The 17,606-nt window shown below is 28.0% G+C and overlaps 1 protein-coding gene across 6 annotated transcripts; it reads left to right on the top strand.

Annotated features, from left to right (window-relative positions):
- Positions 1 to 217: 217 nt before the first annotated feature.
- LOC122516796 (vacuolar protein sorting-associated protein 13C-like) lies at positions 218 to 17,062 on the top strand. 6 transcript variants are annotated; one of them, XM_043634926.1, is made up of 52 exons: positions 220 to 497; positions 670 to 777; positions 898 to 1,024; positions 1,458 to 1,620; positions 1,728 to 1,939; positions 2,013 to 2,154; positions 2,267 to 2,745; positions 2,938 to 3,159; positions 3,239 to 3,351; positions 3,568 to 3,776; positions 3,834 to 4,000; positions 4,077 to 4,194; positions 4,266 to 4,562; positions 4,653 to 4,785; positions 4,864 to 5,094; positions 5,166 to 5,305; positions 5,391 to 5,488; positions 5,549 to 5,748; positions 5,830 to 6,009; positions 6,088 to 6,277; positions 6,349 to 6,518; positions 6,599 to 6,982; positions 7,055 to 7,221; positions 7,307 to 7,568; positions 7,765 to 7,828; positions 8,105 to 8,442; positions 8,525 to 8,666; positions 8,754 to 9,052; positions 9,149 to 9,314; positions 9,416 to 9,607; positions 9,691 to 9,935; positions 10,022 to 10,286; positions 10,380 to 10,534; positions 10,637 to 10,839; positions 10,917 to 11,253; positions 11,525 to 11,737; positions 11,828 to 12,304; positions 12,411 to 12,680; positions 12,768 to 13,121; positions 13,188 to 13,367; positions 13,498 to 13,632; positions 13,700 to 13,851; positions 13,952 to 14,120; positions 14,218 to 14,411; positions 14,607 to 14,793; positions 14,878 to 15,015; positions 15,403 to 15,520; positions 15,663 to 15,789; positions 16,094 to 16,160; positions 16,238 to 16,386; positions 16,467 to 16,590; positions 16,842 to 17,062. In XM_043634926.1, the coding sequence occupies exons 1-52, from the start codon at positions 357 to 359 to the stop codon at positions 16,980 to 16,982; spliced, it is 10,254 nt and encodes a 3,417-aa protein (XP_043490861.1). In that variant the 5' UTR covers positions 220 to 356; the 3' UTR covers positions 16,983 to 17,062. The 6 variants fall into 6 exon arrangements, with proteins under 6 accessions (XP_043490863.1, XP_043490864.1, XP_043490861.1 ...); XM_043634925.1 differs by having other exon boundaries at positions 2,013 to 2,187; positions 9,416 to 9,592; XM_043634924.1 differs by having other exon boundaries at positions 2,013 to 2,187.
- The last annotated feature ends 544 nt before the right edge of the window (positions 17,063 to 17,606 follow it).

Raw genomic sequence — 17,606 nt, 5'->3', positions numbered from 1 at the left:
GAAATGTCGTTATCATAAATAATTTTAAACTCAATTTTTGAGCGCGAAACTAAATCTGTCAGATGTGTGTGTGTGTTTATAGTAGAATATTTGTTATATATAAAATAATTTTGATATATGGATCTTTTTTTGTTTTCTTAAGAAAATATTTATTATATTCATATGAAAAAAAATTGCATATTAGATGTAAGAATAATAAGATGCTGCATACAGAAAAAATCAATAAAGACGTGTCATTTCTGCGCCTGACCGTATTGCATTATACCAGTTACTACTTGTCTCGAGGTTATTATGAATTGTTATAAGGTGGTTGTTTAAGTGAAATAAGAGATCTAATTAAATCATTAATAACAAGAATGTTCGAGGGTGCTATAGCAGCGTTTTTAAATCGTTTTTTGGGTCGATATGTTGAGGACTTAGACACTGAACGATTTAATATCGGTATTTTTTCTGGCGACACATGTTTAACTGATCTTAAATTAAAACCCGAAGCCTTGGTATAATTACCCATTTTTATATTACTGTTTATTCATATCAATATATTCATATAATTAATAAATAATATTTTTTATTTTTTTTTATTTATTTGTAATTATTCGTTATTTATTTTATGTATTACGATTATATATATACAGAAACAATTATAAATTTAATTATTTATATTTTTAGTATCAACTTGGATTGCCTATAAGAGTAGAGGCTGGTTTAATAGGAAAAATCATTTTGAAGATACCATGGACTGGATTGCTTTCACAACCAGTTGTCATACATGTAGAGGTAATTACATGGAAATAGATATAAAATTATTTCTTTGTTTATTAAAAAAAAAACTTTATTATTCCATTATATATATATTCTTATATTCAAATAGAAATAAAACAATTGATTTTGTTTAAGGATATATTTATAGTAGCTGTTCCTATTCTATATGGTCAATATAATATGGAATTACAAAAGAAATTATTAAGAGCCGAAAAAAAGAAAATCTTAGAAGATCTCGAGGGTGATAAAGCATTTACTGCTGGTAATTAATTAAAAAGAAAATATTTTTTACGAATTTAAATTATAAAAATGAATAGGTATTTAAAAGAAGGCTTATATATAATATATGCTTTAATATTTAAAATTAACATTCAATATTTATTTGCTATTGCTTATGTTATAAGTTTGCAGTATGTAAAAAGGTCAGAGTTTAAACTGTTCCAATCCCTCTTTATTTGACAATGAGAAAATATTTTCGCGATCCTGGTTATAGACTTTACACTATCTTCTCTTTCACTATCATAAACTCACAGACATGCTATACAAGTAACACTCATACTTTGAGAAGCCTTAACATAGGTCCTTCTTTTAGATATCCATTTAAATAAAAATAATTTATAATTTAAATTAACTAACAAATGTAAATATTATTTATGTAATTAAAAAAGAAAATTATTTCTGTTATACTTTTTTAGGGTTGCCCTTAAATTTTTTTGACGGCATAGTAACATCCATTATGAGAAATTTTCAGATTACAATAAATAACATACATATTAGATATGAAGAAAAACTATTCTCTAGTTCTTTATCTGCTTGTGGTATTTGTATACAAAGTATATCTATGACAACAACAAATAAGTAAGCATGTTAATAAATTTAATTTTATAAGTGAACAAATAATTAATTTGCTAAAAAATTTATATGATATGATACTTATGAAACAATCAGATTATTTAATATTTCAGTAAATGGAAACCAGGAATATACTCGACTAATTCGCAAACCCTTTATCAATTGGTGCGAGCGGAGTCTCTTAGTATTTATATGGATCACGATACAGAATCATCTCTGCAAAGTTGTCCATCTAAATGGGATTTTGCTAGTTTTCTCGCATGGAAGGGAACAATGCTTAAATCACTTCAAACTTTTGGCATGAGAAATAAAGAATTTCAATTTTGTATGTATTAAAAACAAAAAAACAATTGAAATTAATATTTGAATGAGGTATTTATGGATTTTTTATTGTTTAGTGTTAAAGCCGTTTACAGCTAAGATTAAAATAATTATACATAAGGGCAGCGATGTTCAAACTTCACGGATTTTAATCGATCTCGTTCTCCAAGATGTGGCAATGCAAATTTCAGAAATGCAGTATATTACATTTTGCCATCTGTACGATTCTTTACTAAGAGCAACTATAAATAAGTACATAATCGCAGATTATTTTGTTATATTACCGTTCGAAATATTTTGTTATAAATATTTGATTTATTTAATATTGCAGACCTCACAGAAAATATCGACCTCAGAATAAGATCCATGAGAATCCCTCGTCGTGGTGGAAATATGCGTATTATTCTGTTCTAGATCAATACGTTAAACCATATGTTTGGCAAAATATAGCGAAGCATAGGAAAAATTATAAAAAATATAAAGAAATGTATAACCAAATATTATTACAACCAAACGATACAGAATTGAAATTAGATATGCAAAAGTTTGAGGATAATTTGACGATAGTGAATATAGTGATAGCGCGCGAACATGCCAGGCAGGAATTAAGAAATAAAAAAATAAAACAATCTCACGAATCGTCGAAAGAAGACGCAGCGATCAAAGATGAAGAAGTCGTATCGTCAAATGAAAATAAGTCACAAGATAACGCGCAATCCGTCGATCAGGATAAGAGAAGGACGTTCTACAATTTAATCGATAACGGTCCAAATGCAAAAATAAACTTGGAGAAATTGTCAAGGCCAATTGGTATGATCAATGATAATATATTCTACTTTACTTGCTGGAACACTTAACATGTTCGTATTATAAACTTCTTTTTTAATGAATTATTTTTATTTTCGTAATGCATAATAAATTCATTTGATTCATAACACTACAATTATTTCCAATATTTAATTAAAACACCTTATCTGAACAAAAGTATTATCCATATTTCAGATTACAAATACAATTTTACCTTGGCCAATTTTTCATTGAGCTTACTGAGCAAAAACAAGGAAGTACTTGTAGCTACTATCACGCAATTTCTAACAAGTGTTGAGACAGCACCAAAACTATCGGCGTTTAAAGTTTCTGCCAGAGCAGAAAGTTGTGTAATCGAAGGAGTTTCTCAGGAGGGTGATCTAGTTCCTTTAACCATCGTTGATAATGTTTTAACAGGTAATGACATATATTCATATTAAAATGATTAAAATTTAATAATCCCTCAAATTAACTACAATAAAATTGTTTTTTACAGGAAATGTGTCGACCAATTTTTTGGCTTTAGATTTTGAAAAAAAAAGAAAAGACATAGATCCCAGTTTTGATCTATCGATCAAATTAGAAACTATCGAAGTTATTTATCATCATGTAATAACAAAACATTTCCAATCTATATACAAGTGTGTTTCAAAATAAGTGGGCATAACTTTAAGGGTGGCAAATATATAATATGAACTTTTTATTTTATTTTAGTGTCCTGAAACACCACTCCTGAAGTTATGCCCACATATTTTGAAACACTCTGTACATAAGTAAATAAAATTTTGTATCATACAATAACACTGTTATTTATATAATTTCCAGTATGCAGTGATGGAAATTATTAATTTTTTTAAATTAGGCAATCCTTATATCGAAAATACTCTTTCTTGGTCATACAAACTATGTAATAATGGCGTTAAGAAATTTCTCAGTTTCATAGATAGCATTACATCGCAAGAATTTCGAATAACTATCAAAATTGACATCGGTGGGCCCTATATCGTATTTCCCGAACACGGATCTATACAAAGGTAAATTAAATCTAAAAGCATAGTTAATTACAATTTGATTAACATTTTATATTACAGAGAAGGACATTTAATGATTTTGGATTTCGGTGATATATCGTTGGTAAACGAATTGCAAGCAGTCAATTTGCAATTAGAAGACGCTACGCTTATGGAATTAGACGTGTCGCTTTATGACAGACTTCATATTGAATTTAAAGGAGGACAAATTCTTTTTTGTCATTCAGGTTTGTAAAAAGTAAAGTTCTCTTGAAAAAATTCTTTCTTTCTTTCTTATTTTTATTTTCTTTCATTCTTATTCAGGAGACGATTGGCGGACTGCTAGAAAACAAGAAGATTCAGAATATCACCTCGTATCTAAAATGGAAGCAAAAACTACTATTTCGTATAGTATCAAACCTGAATATCGTCAATTACCAAGGTAGTCCTTAATAAGTTCATTACAAATACATTTTAAATAAAACATATTTCAATCTTCGATACTTTTCCCAGAGCGAAACTCAACGTAACTGTACAACGTTTGAAAATTAACTTATCGGAAAATAAAATACAATTGATAACGTATTTTTTAAATACTTTATCTATATGTTGTTGGAATTATACTAAGAAATACCAGACGTTTATGGAACAAATAAGTCCTAAAACAAAAAGTAATATATTTGTTTTATCGTTAAAAGAACTCAAGCGAATACAGAATAGTATATGTTTACCGACTGTTACCAAAGCACAAAAAAAGTTTGATCGTGTTATGCAAGAACTTTTGATTAATAACGTACCAAGGCTTGATAGGTAATAAAACAATTTTGTTTTCATTTATTATATTAAATATTTATTTATCGTGTATTAATATTTTGATAAACGTATTAATCAATTTAACAGAAGCGTCGTATCTTCGGAAATCAGTGAAGAAGATTTGGAATTATTATCTAAAGCTATTAATTTGTACGGTTTTGATGAAAACGTGTCTCCGTATAATCATATGAATTTTCTCATAAGATTTGCCATTGGAGAAGTTAGTGTTTCTATTTATATTTATTTGCACATTTTAATTTTATCTTATAATAATTAATACATTATGTTTAAAATTTAGCTTTCCATTCATGTGGGATATATGAATGAAACTAGAGAAGAACCGTATTTAAATTTAAGATTACGTAAAGTATCAACTGAAATTGGTATAATGGAATATGGATTTGCAATTCAATTTATGATAGATTCTATAATTTTGCTCGATCAAACAAATGCGGATATTACTGGATCATATTTGGAATTTATATCATCAGGCAAATGTGAACAAGTTTTTGATCTATCATATCGCAAGGTATATCTTCAATGTCTTCCATTTATTTTTTTATGTCGAATATTATTTTGCAAAGATTTTTTAATCTTTAGGTCAGATCAGATTGTCCAGATTTTAAAGGGGTTTTTAAAAATATTGAAAGATTGTTGCTCATAAAGCTTTTGAACACAAACATTATTCTTCATAGACCTGCGTTGTTGAAAGTAAAAAAATTTTGGAAGAGTATTAATCAGTATGCATAATTATCTTTTTTCTAATATTATTTATTTTGAATATATGTATATGTATTATTAATTTAAAACTTACGTTTATCTTAGAATATTTTGCGGAACTCTTTTATTCGAGTTTATGAAGAAACTATGTTTAGAAATTATTGAATGGAAAAAGAACGATCACGATCCACCCATTCCTCCAGGTAAAAACTACAAATATGTTTATAAAGATAAATTAATTATCTTCAACTGTTTATATATAGGTGCAATTAAGCTCAATTACTCGGCAAGAATTGGTACATTAACCATTCGACTATGCGACAAGGACACAGATTTAATGAAAATTGAGATAGTAGGTATTGAAAATGATTGTATCTACATTGCCAATGAAAGAATGGTCTTTCGCGTTTATCTAAGAAATTTACTCGTCGAAGATTTGAACGAAGAAACGCTCTATGCTAAAGTAATTAATTTTATTTATATATTATAATATTTTATTTTTCTATTGTATTAAAATAATGATGTACACCTCTCTTGTTTCAAGATATTAACAACCGATGAAGATAAAGTTTTAGATTTGAAATATGTGAGGCACACTCCGAAGTTGTACGTATGTTCTGACATTGATACGAATCAGGACGATGTTATGTCACATGGAACATTTAAATTATCTATCGGACGAATTAATTGCGTGTTAATCACAAAGATACTACAAGACTTACACGTAAGAATTGAATATTAATGGTAATATTTACAACTATTTCAAATAATTAATGATAATGATTATTTTTATAATTTACAGTACTTCTTAGTACCGTTTGCTTCATCCTTTTTGACGCAATTAATAATATACTTGAAAAAAAAATGTATAGCCTATGTTGAAGAATTTAAAAGGAATGCTATTAAATTGCATATTTTTATTGACATACAAGGACCTACGTTTCTTCTACCGCAAAAAAAAGATATCGCAAATCTGGTAATTTTTGATACAGGTATGTTTTGAATATAAATATTTAATTAATTTGAATTTATTGTAATATCTTGGGATGTAATATTATTTTAGGTATACTATCCGTTGAAAATTTTTTCAAAAAAGTTGATCTTACGACTCAAACAGTTAAAAATCATTTCATTGATGGGAATCACATAATAATGGATAATATTTTATTAAAATTGAAATCGATGACTTTGTCTAGAGCTATTATGACATTAAGCAGAGATTTAGAAGTTCAAGTAAGTATAACACATACAATTTTAATATTATATATTTAAATAATATAAGAGAATAAAATATATTATTAATATTATTATAGGAACCTATTATTGAACCTGTTTATATTCATTTTGATATAAAAAGAAAAACAGAATATCATACTATAATGGAATATGAAACATTTGGACTCTTTAAAATGCATGGATCTATAGATTTTGTATGCATAAATCTTAGTCAAAGAGATTTACAATCCATAATGTCCGTATGGAAAGAAAACATATCCAAAGTAATTTTTTCTCAAAGAAAATGTGAAAATAAAAGATTTTCCATGGTAGACAAATCTCCGGAGAGCGTTAATACCGAAAATGCGATGGTTAAAAAATTAGAAGTTTTTCTGGCTCAGAATGAAGCCAATTTATGCGAAATAAATATAAATCTGACTTTGGAAGGAATACAATTAAATTTATTTTTAGATTCGGACGAAGTATTTAAATTTGATATGAAATATCATATATTAGCTTATGTAATGATATTTATGTATTTTTTAATTTTTTAGGTGTTGAGTTCACCTGTACGAGATTTAAACCATGGTTTATGTAAATTAAATTTTGGAGAAATAATCAATACATTTGATTTTTATAGTGATAATAGTTTACAGATGAAATTCTCTCTGCAAAGCATCATTTTACAAGATACGCGTAAAGATTCTTTCATTATTAAAAAGTATGTGTTTTTCATATAATTTCGATGAATTTATAATGGATAATGTCTATTAGATATGTTGTAAATAACGAGTTTTGTATTTCAGAATTATTCAATCTCCAGCTAAATTAATAGGATTAAATGTTGATTCGTGCATTTCTGTTTCGTTATCGCCAATAGTTGATATAACGTATAATCAAGCACCAACGGGTGATAAATGTTTGAATATTCTTATTCAAGAAACAAGGATTAATTTGTCAATATCATTCTTATTTCATCTTGTACGATATTTTGTGGATGCCTTACCGCATGACCAAATTGAAGGAGGCATTATCAATCATGGATATGAAAACAATAGTAGCACATATGTAAGATTATACAGCATATTATTCAGTATACTATATAACAGGTCTTCTCAAACTTTTCCACTTGGCGATCCTCTTTTGTTACGCGACATTGTTGCAACTCGCACTTTGAGAAACCTGTCATATAGGATGTTTAATAATAACAATTATTATTATATATATAATTACATTTTTTCAAATCTATTTATTATAAATCAAGATCAATGATATTACAACAGGATCTAATAATGTGAATTATGAGCTATATTGCAAGGAACAACCAGGTATTTACTCAGTCGATTATTTATGAAATAATGTATTGAATACAATAACAAGTGATAACAAATTCATATTCTTATTATTCTTTGTATGCAAGTATTTTTAATTTAATTTAAAAATTATTCAGTTAAATATATTTTACTGTTACACACACACATAGATGTTTTATAGGCTTATTATATTTAATATAAATTAGTTATTCATTTACTGTTGTCTGATGTTTTTATTTATATTAATAATATTTGATGACATTCGTTCAATTTTTTTGTACCAATGTTCAGATGTTGCAGTATCCGTACGAATACAAAAGCCAGAAATTTTACTATTTGGAGATTTAAAGTCAAATAATACGCATATAATATTATTTCAAGCAGAAATAATAATAGAGAGTAGTAGCCATAATTGTCTTTCTTCAATAGTTTGTACAATCACGAATATTCGTGCTAAAAGTACAAGTCAAGGAACATATCTTCGTCAATCGCCACATTGGTTGCTTCGTCCGTGTGATGTTGAAATTTGCAAAAAGGAAGAATTGCTAAATCATACTATGGACATTGTAATCTCTGTAAGTCCTGTTTATATTCACCTTTCTCCTGGAATCATGCATACTTTTGTAGACGTAAGTATTTTCATCAAGACATGTATTATTTACACGCGAATGAAACTTGTATAAAATTATATATAAACATTGACGCTTGTAGATAACCAACGAAGCTTTGGGTTTTATAACAAATATTAGCTTAAAATTTGAAGATAGAACTACTGGAAATGATTTTAATCAACATACTGATTTATGGTCACCTAAAAATATATCTAGTATACCTTACAAAAAAGTTGAAAATGGTAAATATTTCTGTAAACATTGATTAACCCACGTATTGATAAAATATGTATCATTTTTATAATACGATACATTTTTTTAATATGTAGAATTATTGGGAAATATAGAACTGCTACACGAATATAACACTCAAGATATAACTTTTTGTTTAAAGCCAATACCGGTATATATATTAATAGAAATGGAAACGAGTAAAGAAAAAGTTCCTATGATACGAATAGAAACTGTTATTGACATTAACATCGATTGCTCCAAAAATTTTCATTTAGAATCTAAGTTAAACGTTCACGCGTTTTGTTACGACATCGATCATAAAGTTTGGGAACCATTTATTGAACTTTGTACCAAAGATGGTATTAAGTATAATCCCTGGATATTGACTATAAAAGTAAAAATATTTAATAACAAATATTTATATTTTTTTGTATATAATAATTATAACGAACATTTAAATAAACATTCTCTATTTTAATATTTTTATTAGATGTATAACGGAGAATCATGCATTATTGATTCTAATTGGACAGATCCATGGCAGCGTACAAATGAAGATACAATAAAAAAGAAAAAAAATATAAATAATAATGAAGAGGACTCTATGGATATGGTGTTTATCAACCCGGAGCATACAGTTTCTTTACAAATGAATGGTATTAGAAAATAATAATGAAAAATATAATCATAGATAAATAATTGTTTGTTACCAGTACACTTCCCTTTTTTCAATCTTCTTCATACACGATATATTTAGGAATGAAAATATTTCCTGGATATGACGAAGACTCCGACACGGATGACGATGACAATGGAAAAAAATTAACAAAATCTACAAACTATTTATTCAGTAACGAAAGTAGCGAAGATGAAGATAGTGATTCAATTGATTCGAGTACGAATGAAGACGACGGCTTAGATCTACCATCGACCAGTAACGTTGAATCATGTATATTTGTGAATTATTATAACTATTTGTGAATTATTGTTAACATAAATAGTACTGGTGCAATTAAATATTTTTTTTTTTAGCAAGTCCTGTTAACGATGCACAGATCAAAATGGGACAAGCAACAGCAACGTATATCATAATATCTACTGAAGATGTTATTAATTTTACGATTACACCGAGTAATCTTGCAATTATGAATATGATTTTAGATGCATTTGTAGAGGTGAAGAATGGTATGCCTATAATACCTACAAATATAAATGAAATAAATTTGCAAAATAATATTGGTCATGCTAGTAGAGTAGAACTGCTTGTTCAAGAACAGGTAAATTATAAGTGAATATATTTATATCGTTTATATATCTATAATTCATATTATATTTAATTTTGATTTCACTTTCTATTATTTAGGTCGATGGAAAAATTACTACACGAATTCTTACCGCAAGAAACTATCATTGTGATGACTCTCCTCCAAGTACACCAAACACACCTGATGCCGAGAATATTTCGCGTAGCACGAGCCCGCAATGGATTACCAATGAAAACGAGTTAATTGATTTTGAAGATAATCCATTGAATTATCCTCTTTTCACGCAAAATATTATTCATAACGAATCTCCTATTTGTTTATATAAAATGATCACTGGCGAAGTATTGCATATTATTATCGAAGGTAAATACACAAATTTTATGATATTATTTAAATATTACAAAAAAAAAATAATATTAAATATTTTTTATGTATGTATTGTTTTTGTTATTTTAGGTTTTAAAGATATTTCAATATATTGCCCGAAAAGACAAGGTTGTAGATTCATTCCACTTCGACCAGTCAAACAAAACGTGGAGTATTATTTAGTTGTAGATACGACTATTGATAAAAATTTACAACGTACCATTTCAATTAGATCACCTCTCCAGGTACATTTAAAAAGAATATTATTGTTATTGAATAATAAATATTACAATAATGTACAAAATTAATTTATATATTTTTGTTTATATGTTGTTTGGTTATTACAGATTAGAAATGAAACGTCATATGCTTTAGCTCTTTATTATAAAAAACAATTAGCAGAAACATTACAATTAGCGGATATTGGAGAAGCTATAAATCCTTTCGATGACAACATAAGAATGGGGATTATTGAACCTGACTGCATTTACAATGTTCCGCTTTATATTGCATACCATTTTCCTATTTATGTAGAACCAGCATATTTAGAGTAAGTAGTTGATTGTTTATATTATCAAAATTAAAAATTTTGTCAAAAAATATAAACTAGTATAAAACGTATCGTAGAAATTATCAGATTAGCGAGGAAGGTATTTTTTGGAAGGAACTAAATATAATAACTGATACTAGCAAAGATGTGTTTTGTAAATTAAAGAATAATGAAAATCAAAGTGTATTTTGCATAAAAGTAGTGGGTACCGAATTTCCAATGGCAATACCACAAGACAGCAGAGTACCAAATTATTTAATAAATATTATTCCACCTCTTATACTCAATAACCAGTTACCTTTTGTTATTGATATTGGAATACCTTCTATAAATTATAAAGTAAAAATTGAACCAGGTGATAAAGTGAATGTGCACTCGTTGATGTGTACAGGTGATATACAATTCAATTTGAAGGCATGTATAATTATAAAATGAAATAATTTACTGTAAGTTACTTTAATATCCGAACGCTACAAAGTTGGAATTTTGCTGCATTATAATTTTGTCATGAATATACTTAGAAAGTATATATATATAAAATATTAAAATCAGTAAAAATAATTTTGTTACAAACAACATTATAATATGCTAAAATAAAAATATTGTGGTGTCCGAATATTGAAGTTACTCGCCGTATATACGTTCTTAAAATATTCATATTTATGCTATCGTATATTTTATATAGATTCAAAATTATTTGGGGACTCAATGGAGTGGAACTATTAAAGTCAATATGAATTTGGAGAGAAAAATTGTATTAATGAGTACGGACAATGAATCGTATTTAGGAAAACCATTTATAATACATGTTGAATTGTGTAAAAGTAAAAGCTGGTACATTATCATTCATGCTCAATATTGGATAGTTAATAAAACTGGTTTATCATTATTCATACAGGTAAAAATTTTATATTTATGTAATTTTTAATTCTTTTTATTATAGAAAAAAATTTATTTTATAATTATGTTAATTTTTATATATTTTTAGGAATGTCATTTAAATTTATCCTACGAGATTCCAGAAGAAGAATTATTAGTTTTGTCGCAAAAAAATAATAAGAAAGATACTATTAGATTAAGAGCGCATCAATCTGAATGGTCCCTGCCATTTATTTTAAACGGAATTAATTCGATGTCTCTAATTGTTTGCAAGGATATCGAACGTGGAAGAAAATATCGAATATTAGCGGAGATAGATAACTCACGTTTATCTCCGTTGTTCACCAAAATTATTATCTTCTTACCATATTTTTTCGTTCATAATAAAACAAAAAAGGCCCTAAGATTTATGGAAGAAAATGATAATGCTGATTTATGGAATGATTTGTTACCAGGACAAGAGATACCATTTTGGCCGGTTACAGAATCTTTACAAATGAGAGTTAAATGGAAACATAGTCAGTTAGATTCTCAGCATTTTAATATTACACAAACTGGTAAAACTGTATTAAGAATGGATAATGGTGTAAGTATATTAATATTTATTAACGAATTTGATTAAAAAATAGATCAATTAAATGAATTTATGAATAAATGACGTAAATATGCTATCTTTAACTTTATTTTTATAGTCAGCTCTATGCATAGAAATCGAAGGTGGTGCGAATACTCCATATTACATTGTATTTCGAAAATATATGATTGGAGATGTACCAGTAAGGGTAGATAATCTTTGTAGCGAACTATTTCTAAAAATCAATCAAATAAATTCTGGACAAGTGACCTTGTTAAATCCATTTCAAAGTATACTCTATACTTGGGATGATCCGAGTATGCCAAGAGAACTAATGTGGAATATTTACAATAATAAAAAATCTAGCTATAAAGCTCGATTTGATACCGTAAATACTATTATTAAGATTATTTAATTGTGTAATATATATATATATTTATTGGTGTTAATATTATTATATTTATATTATATGTAGGATGGTTTCGAACAAGAAGTTGTACCTTTTATTACCGTCGAATGCAGAGATGGTTGCACTGTATCTACCGCTAAGTCGCTCTTACATACAAGATTGTCCTCCTATTCGCAAGAGAAAATAAATACTAGTACCAATGGTAATAAAAATGATAATTCTGAAACAGAACAATCTAGACTAGGGCAAGTCCGAAAAGATAAAATTACTATTTATTGGGTAAGCTATATGGAAGGTGCGCAACGTATCTTATTGTTCACTGAAGATGAAAATATATTTTTAAAAGCACGGAGTATTATTGAACCAGAAATTAGCAAACGAGAAATATTTCTATCGATCGCAGGCGTCGGAGTTAGCGTTGTAAGTAATTTAAAAAAATAAATTAATTATTATTATTACATAAATGTAATAAATATTTTATCATAGATTTTAAAATGCAATGAGAAAAGTAAAGAATTTCTATATGGAAGTATAAGCGATTCTTCCGCGTGTTGGGAACTTTGTTTTGGAAAAAAGTGGAAAACGTTATCGCTTGAATTAAGTGCTTGGCTGGAAAATAAATATATAAATTCCTTCAAAAGAACACAATTGGATAACTTTATTGATGTAAGTCTGTACTATATATATGAAGTTTTCATTATTAAGAATATTACATTATATATGTGTGTGTGTATATATATACACGTAATACGTATATACAACTAACTTTTCTATTATATTATCTTTACCGTCCTAGGTTGATCTTGAGAAAATGCATATGACAAAACCATTTTTTGGAAAATTACGCAGAACATATTCACCCGGAATTTGGATACATTGCAGACAATCAATAACAATGACGTTTATACAAAGTTACATTCATCGAATACAGGTACTTCGATTGCGATGCTTTTTTTACGACAATAATGAAAATTTAAAAAATTTTTTTTTATATTCAGATAGATAATCAACTCAATGATGTCACTTTCCCTGTTATTCTACACTGCAACTTAGAAAAAAGTATGACTAATTTTATGGGCAATCATAAATCGAAGCATTGTTTAGAATTTATTTTGTTAAAACAGAAAAAGCTACATAAAACAATTTATAAGTGCGTACATATAAAAATGTTGCTATTCGAATATAGACCGTACATTGATCTAATTAATTCTTTTATAAATGAGTCCATGTATTCAACATTTTCTTCATAGGGGTATAAGCATCATATTGAGAATATTTAATATTAATCTTCAAGAAGAAGTCGCTTTGTCCTTAGTTAATTTAATTCCAAAAACAACTGAAACTAAATATTCCATAGCAGCAAAACTTAGAAAAGATGTTTCCAATGTCCACATACATACTCATCACAAAAATATTGACGTACGTAAACGTATTTTTATTTTATTTTTTGTTTCTCTTAGCACCTTATTATATATCGTTAACAAATGATCATAAATAACACAAATTTTCATTGTAGACTTTACGGCGTAACAAAACCGCTATAATTGAATATATGTATATCTCTCCGATCGTAATATCTTTAAAATTATTAGCTAATACAGAGGGACCTAAAATATATAATTCTAGTGACCTGACAGATTATCATAATATTATTAAATATATTTTCGAATATGCAGAAAATGGATCTTTCGAAAAACATGCTGAATTTAAGTTTGTATTAATAAGTTCATATTTTATTATAGTCTTCCATTTCTTAACACGTTAAGCGTCAAGTCTATTTTTTTTGAGCTTTCCATTTAGACCATGATAATCTCTCAGTCATGACTGGCGTGACGTTTAACATGTTAAACTTGATCAATGTATTTACTAATGAAAGATCTTTTATTTTTATTCCTTTGTTATTAGATTCCCATGTTATGAGAAATATTTTACTACAACCAATATTAAACACTTACTATTGGAAATATCACGGAATTATACGGTTCAATTTATGCAACAATATCAAGTTTTGATCCATTCTATTACTGTGTTAGGAAATCAATATGGTTACAATTTTAGATCTCCAAATAGTAACTTTTATGATCCAGATTCGGTGAGTAACAAAGTATTGTTAATAATTTTATTTCTTTTTTTATCTTATGATTATCAGCTAGCTAATACTAAATATTTTTGATAGATATTAATATGCGGAGAAGAAATTTCTGTAAAATTGTCTCATGATATTGCGTGTCTTTTGGGACACGCTACTGCTGATAGTGTGATTTCATCGTTTATTAACTTAAACAATTGTGAATCACATAATCAACGTTCTAAGGTATTAAATACTGTAAATCAGGCCTTCTCAAACTTTTCTACTTGGCATCCTAGTTTACTGGAGCAAATATTTTCGCGATCCAGGGTGTAGACTACATACTATCTTCTCTTTTGCTATCATAAATTCACGGATATACCATACGCATAGTGTTGTGTTAAACTGGTGTTTAATTTAATTTTCGGTCGATTCGCATCTAATTTTGTAGTTTTACTACAATTTTTGCGACCCCTAAAATTTAGTTACGTGATTCCGTATGAAGTCATCGGAGTTTGCGGTTCATACTTTGAGAAGCCCTGCTATAAACTATAAAAAAGAAAGATAAAGCATTAATATAAACATCACTTTTTTTTTGTCGTGGGAAGATTATATATTTTATATCCTTTATAGGAAAAAGAATTATATTTTTATAGTATTGACATATCCCCAGCCAAGTTCTTGATAAATAACTTTTTCTCTACCGACATTGAATTAGAACTTTCCGGCTTAATTTCTTTATCAACAAATAGTAAGTATAATATATATTATAAAAAAAAAAAGAAAAAGAAATAATTAATAATTAATAACTTATATATATTTACTACAAATATTTATAAACTCTATTAGTGTAAACGTCATTTTATTGATAATTACTATAACAAATATCATAGATCTTCAACGAGAAGAATTAAAATACTACTTAAGAACATTGGGAAAAAAACTTTCTGCCTTCTTTAAGATAGAAAATGCATCATCCGCAGAAACTTGTCCTAAAATAATAGAGAACATAATCAAAAGGTAGGTGTATAATATACTTAATTATTTATACATTTAACACGTTGAGTGCCACATCAGTCATCGGTGACTGACACATTTAACTGTTTTTCACTCTTAAACAGCGCGCGCGTGGTCTGGCGGGAATTTCCTTATAAATTCGCGTGGCACCCAATGTGTTAAGAGAGATTATTATCTCTGTCTTTTTGTAATATAAATTCTTTGTTTTTCTTTTTGCATTAAATTTTGTTAACTTATAAAAATTAAAATAATTGAACTCTTGTGTACATAAATGTCTATATATATATATAAGTAATATATATTTTAGGATACAGGAAATGGGATGTAAATTCATTTCTCGAATTCGTTTACCACGATTCATCAGCCCTTACATGGTCAGTGCGCATGTACAATATATACATTGTGCATTGCAATTGCGTCGTAAAAGATTTAAATTCATCTTTTTACACAGGGCGTCGAGTTATACTCAACGCACAAAGCTAAAGGAATGCATCTATTAGAGCTAATAAATAAAGATTATCATAGACGAATGGATGATACTTATTGGGCACATAGTATACTTTCTAACGATGGAAAACAAATAGCTCTTATATCTTTACAGTAAGTCAATTTTACAATGAAAAATATATATATATATAGCAAAATTACTAAATTACAAACAACAATTCATTATCCGTCAGACGAGTTTACCTGGTAGAAAAAGCGGCTGCATGGGGATTGTGGAATATCAAATGGTCCATCGACATTAAGCAATTATCTCCGCCAACTGTTGTCGTGGATAAACTTGTTTTACACGTAAATAAGGTGATCAATATCACGAATTTGTTATAAATAATTTAAAAAAAAAAATCCTAGCTATTCTTGTTTATACGAGAAGATAAAGAAGATACATATATTCTTATGCATATTAGTGCTAGTAGTACGCACGTACCTATGCAACTCAAATTTGTGACGAATATGAGAAAGAACTTCCAATTATTTCCACATAATATATATGCAACGAACCAACGAAAGTCACTTTAATAATTTCTTTCTTTGGGGGGGTTCTTCTTTAGAACGAGCAAGCATCAACAGCCGTTGTAGACTGGTATTTGGAAAGCAAGGAATTGGAGGTCCTAGAATGGCTGTGTCGCAAAATAAATACTGCAATAACTTTAAATATGGAGAGCAGTATTTGTTCCAAAGAAAATGTATAATATATGAAAGTTGACTATAAAAGAAAAAATTAATGTATATTTACATTAGTTCGGCATAATAAATTCTACCATGAATGCAAGTTATTCTTCACCTTCCTACATATCTTTCTTTTTTCATATCTTTTAAAGTCAGATTGCATATCCATCTGGATAAAGTACGTCTAGTTTATTTCATAATTTATTTACAAAAAGTCTTAGTAAATTACACTTACAGGCATCTCCACTCGAACTAAAGTAAATAATTTAAGAGCTACACGTATGTAGATATCTATAGAGTAGGATACTTTGGGGTTGGGGAGAAGCCAGGACCAGGGAAAGTGTTCTGTTTTTTTAAACTTATTATCTCCTAATTACTTTTTTAAAATTAAATCCAAATATCTTTATAAGCTATTGCTCTCTCTCTCTCTCTTTCTTTTTTTTACTCTCTCTCCCTCTCTGTTCCTCTTCATTCCTCCCTCCCTCCCTCTCTCTCTCTCTCTCTTCCTCTCCTTCTCTCTCCCTCTCCTTCTCTCTCTCTCTCTCCCTCTCTCTCTCTCTCTCTCTCTCTCTAAAACTTAATTCCGTCGGTTAGATCTTTCACTACTGAATAAGGAAGTACCAGTGGAAGGTGTGCAACAACAACAA

This window comes from Polistes fuscatus, unplaced genomic scaffold (assembly GCF_010416935.1).
Source record: "Polistes fuscatus isolate 324 unplaced genomic scaffold, CU_Pfus_HIC Scaffold2, whole genome shotgun sequence".
Taxonomy (NCBI): Eukaryota; Metazoa; Arthropoda; class Insecta; order Hymenoptera; family Vespidae; genus Polistes; species Polistes fuscatus.
The sequence above is the reverse complement of the archived record's forward strand: the minus strand, read 5'-3'. Positions and strand labels throughout refer to the sequence as shown.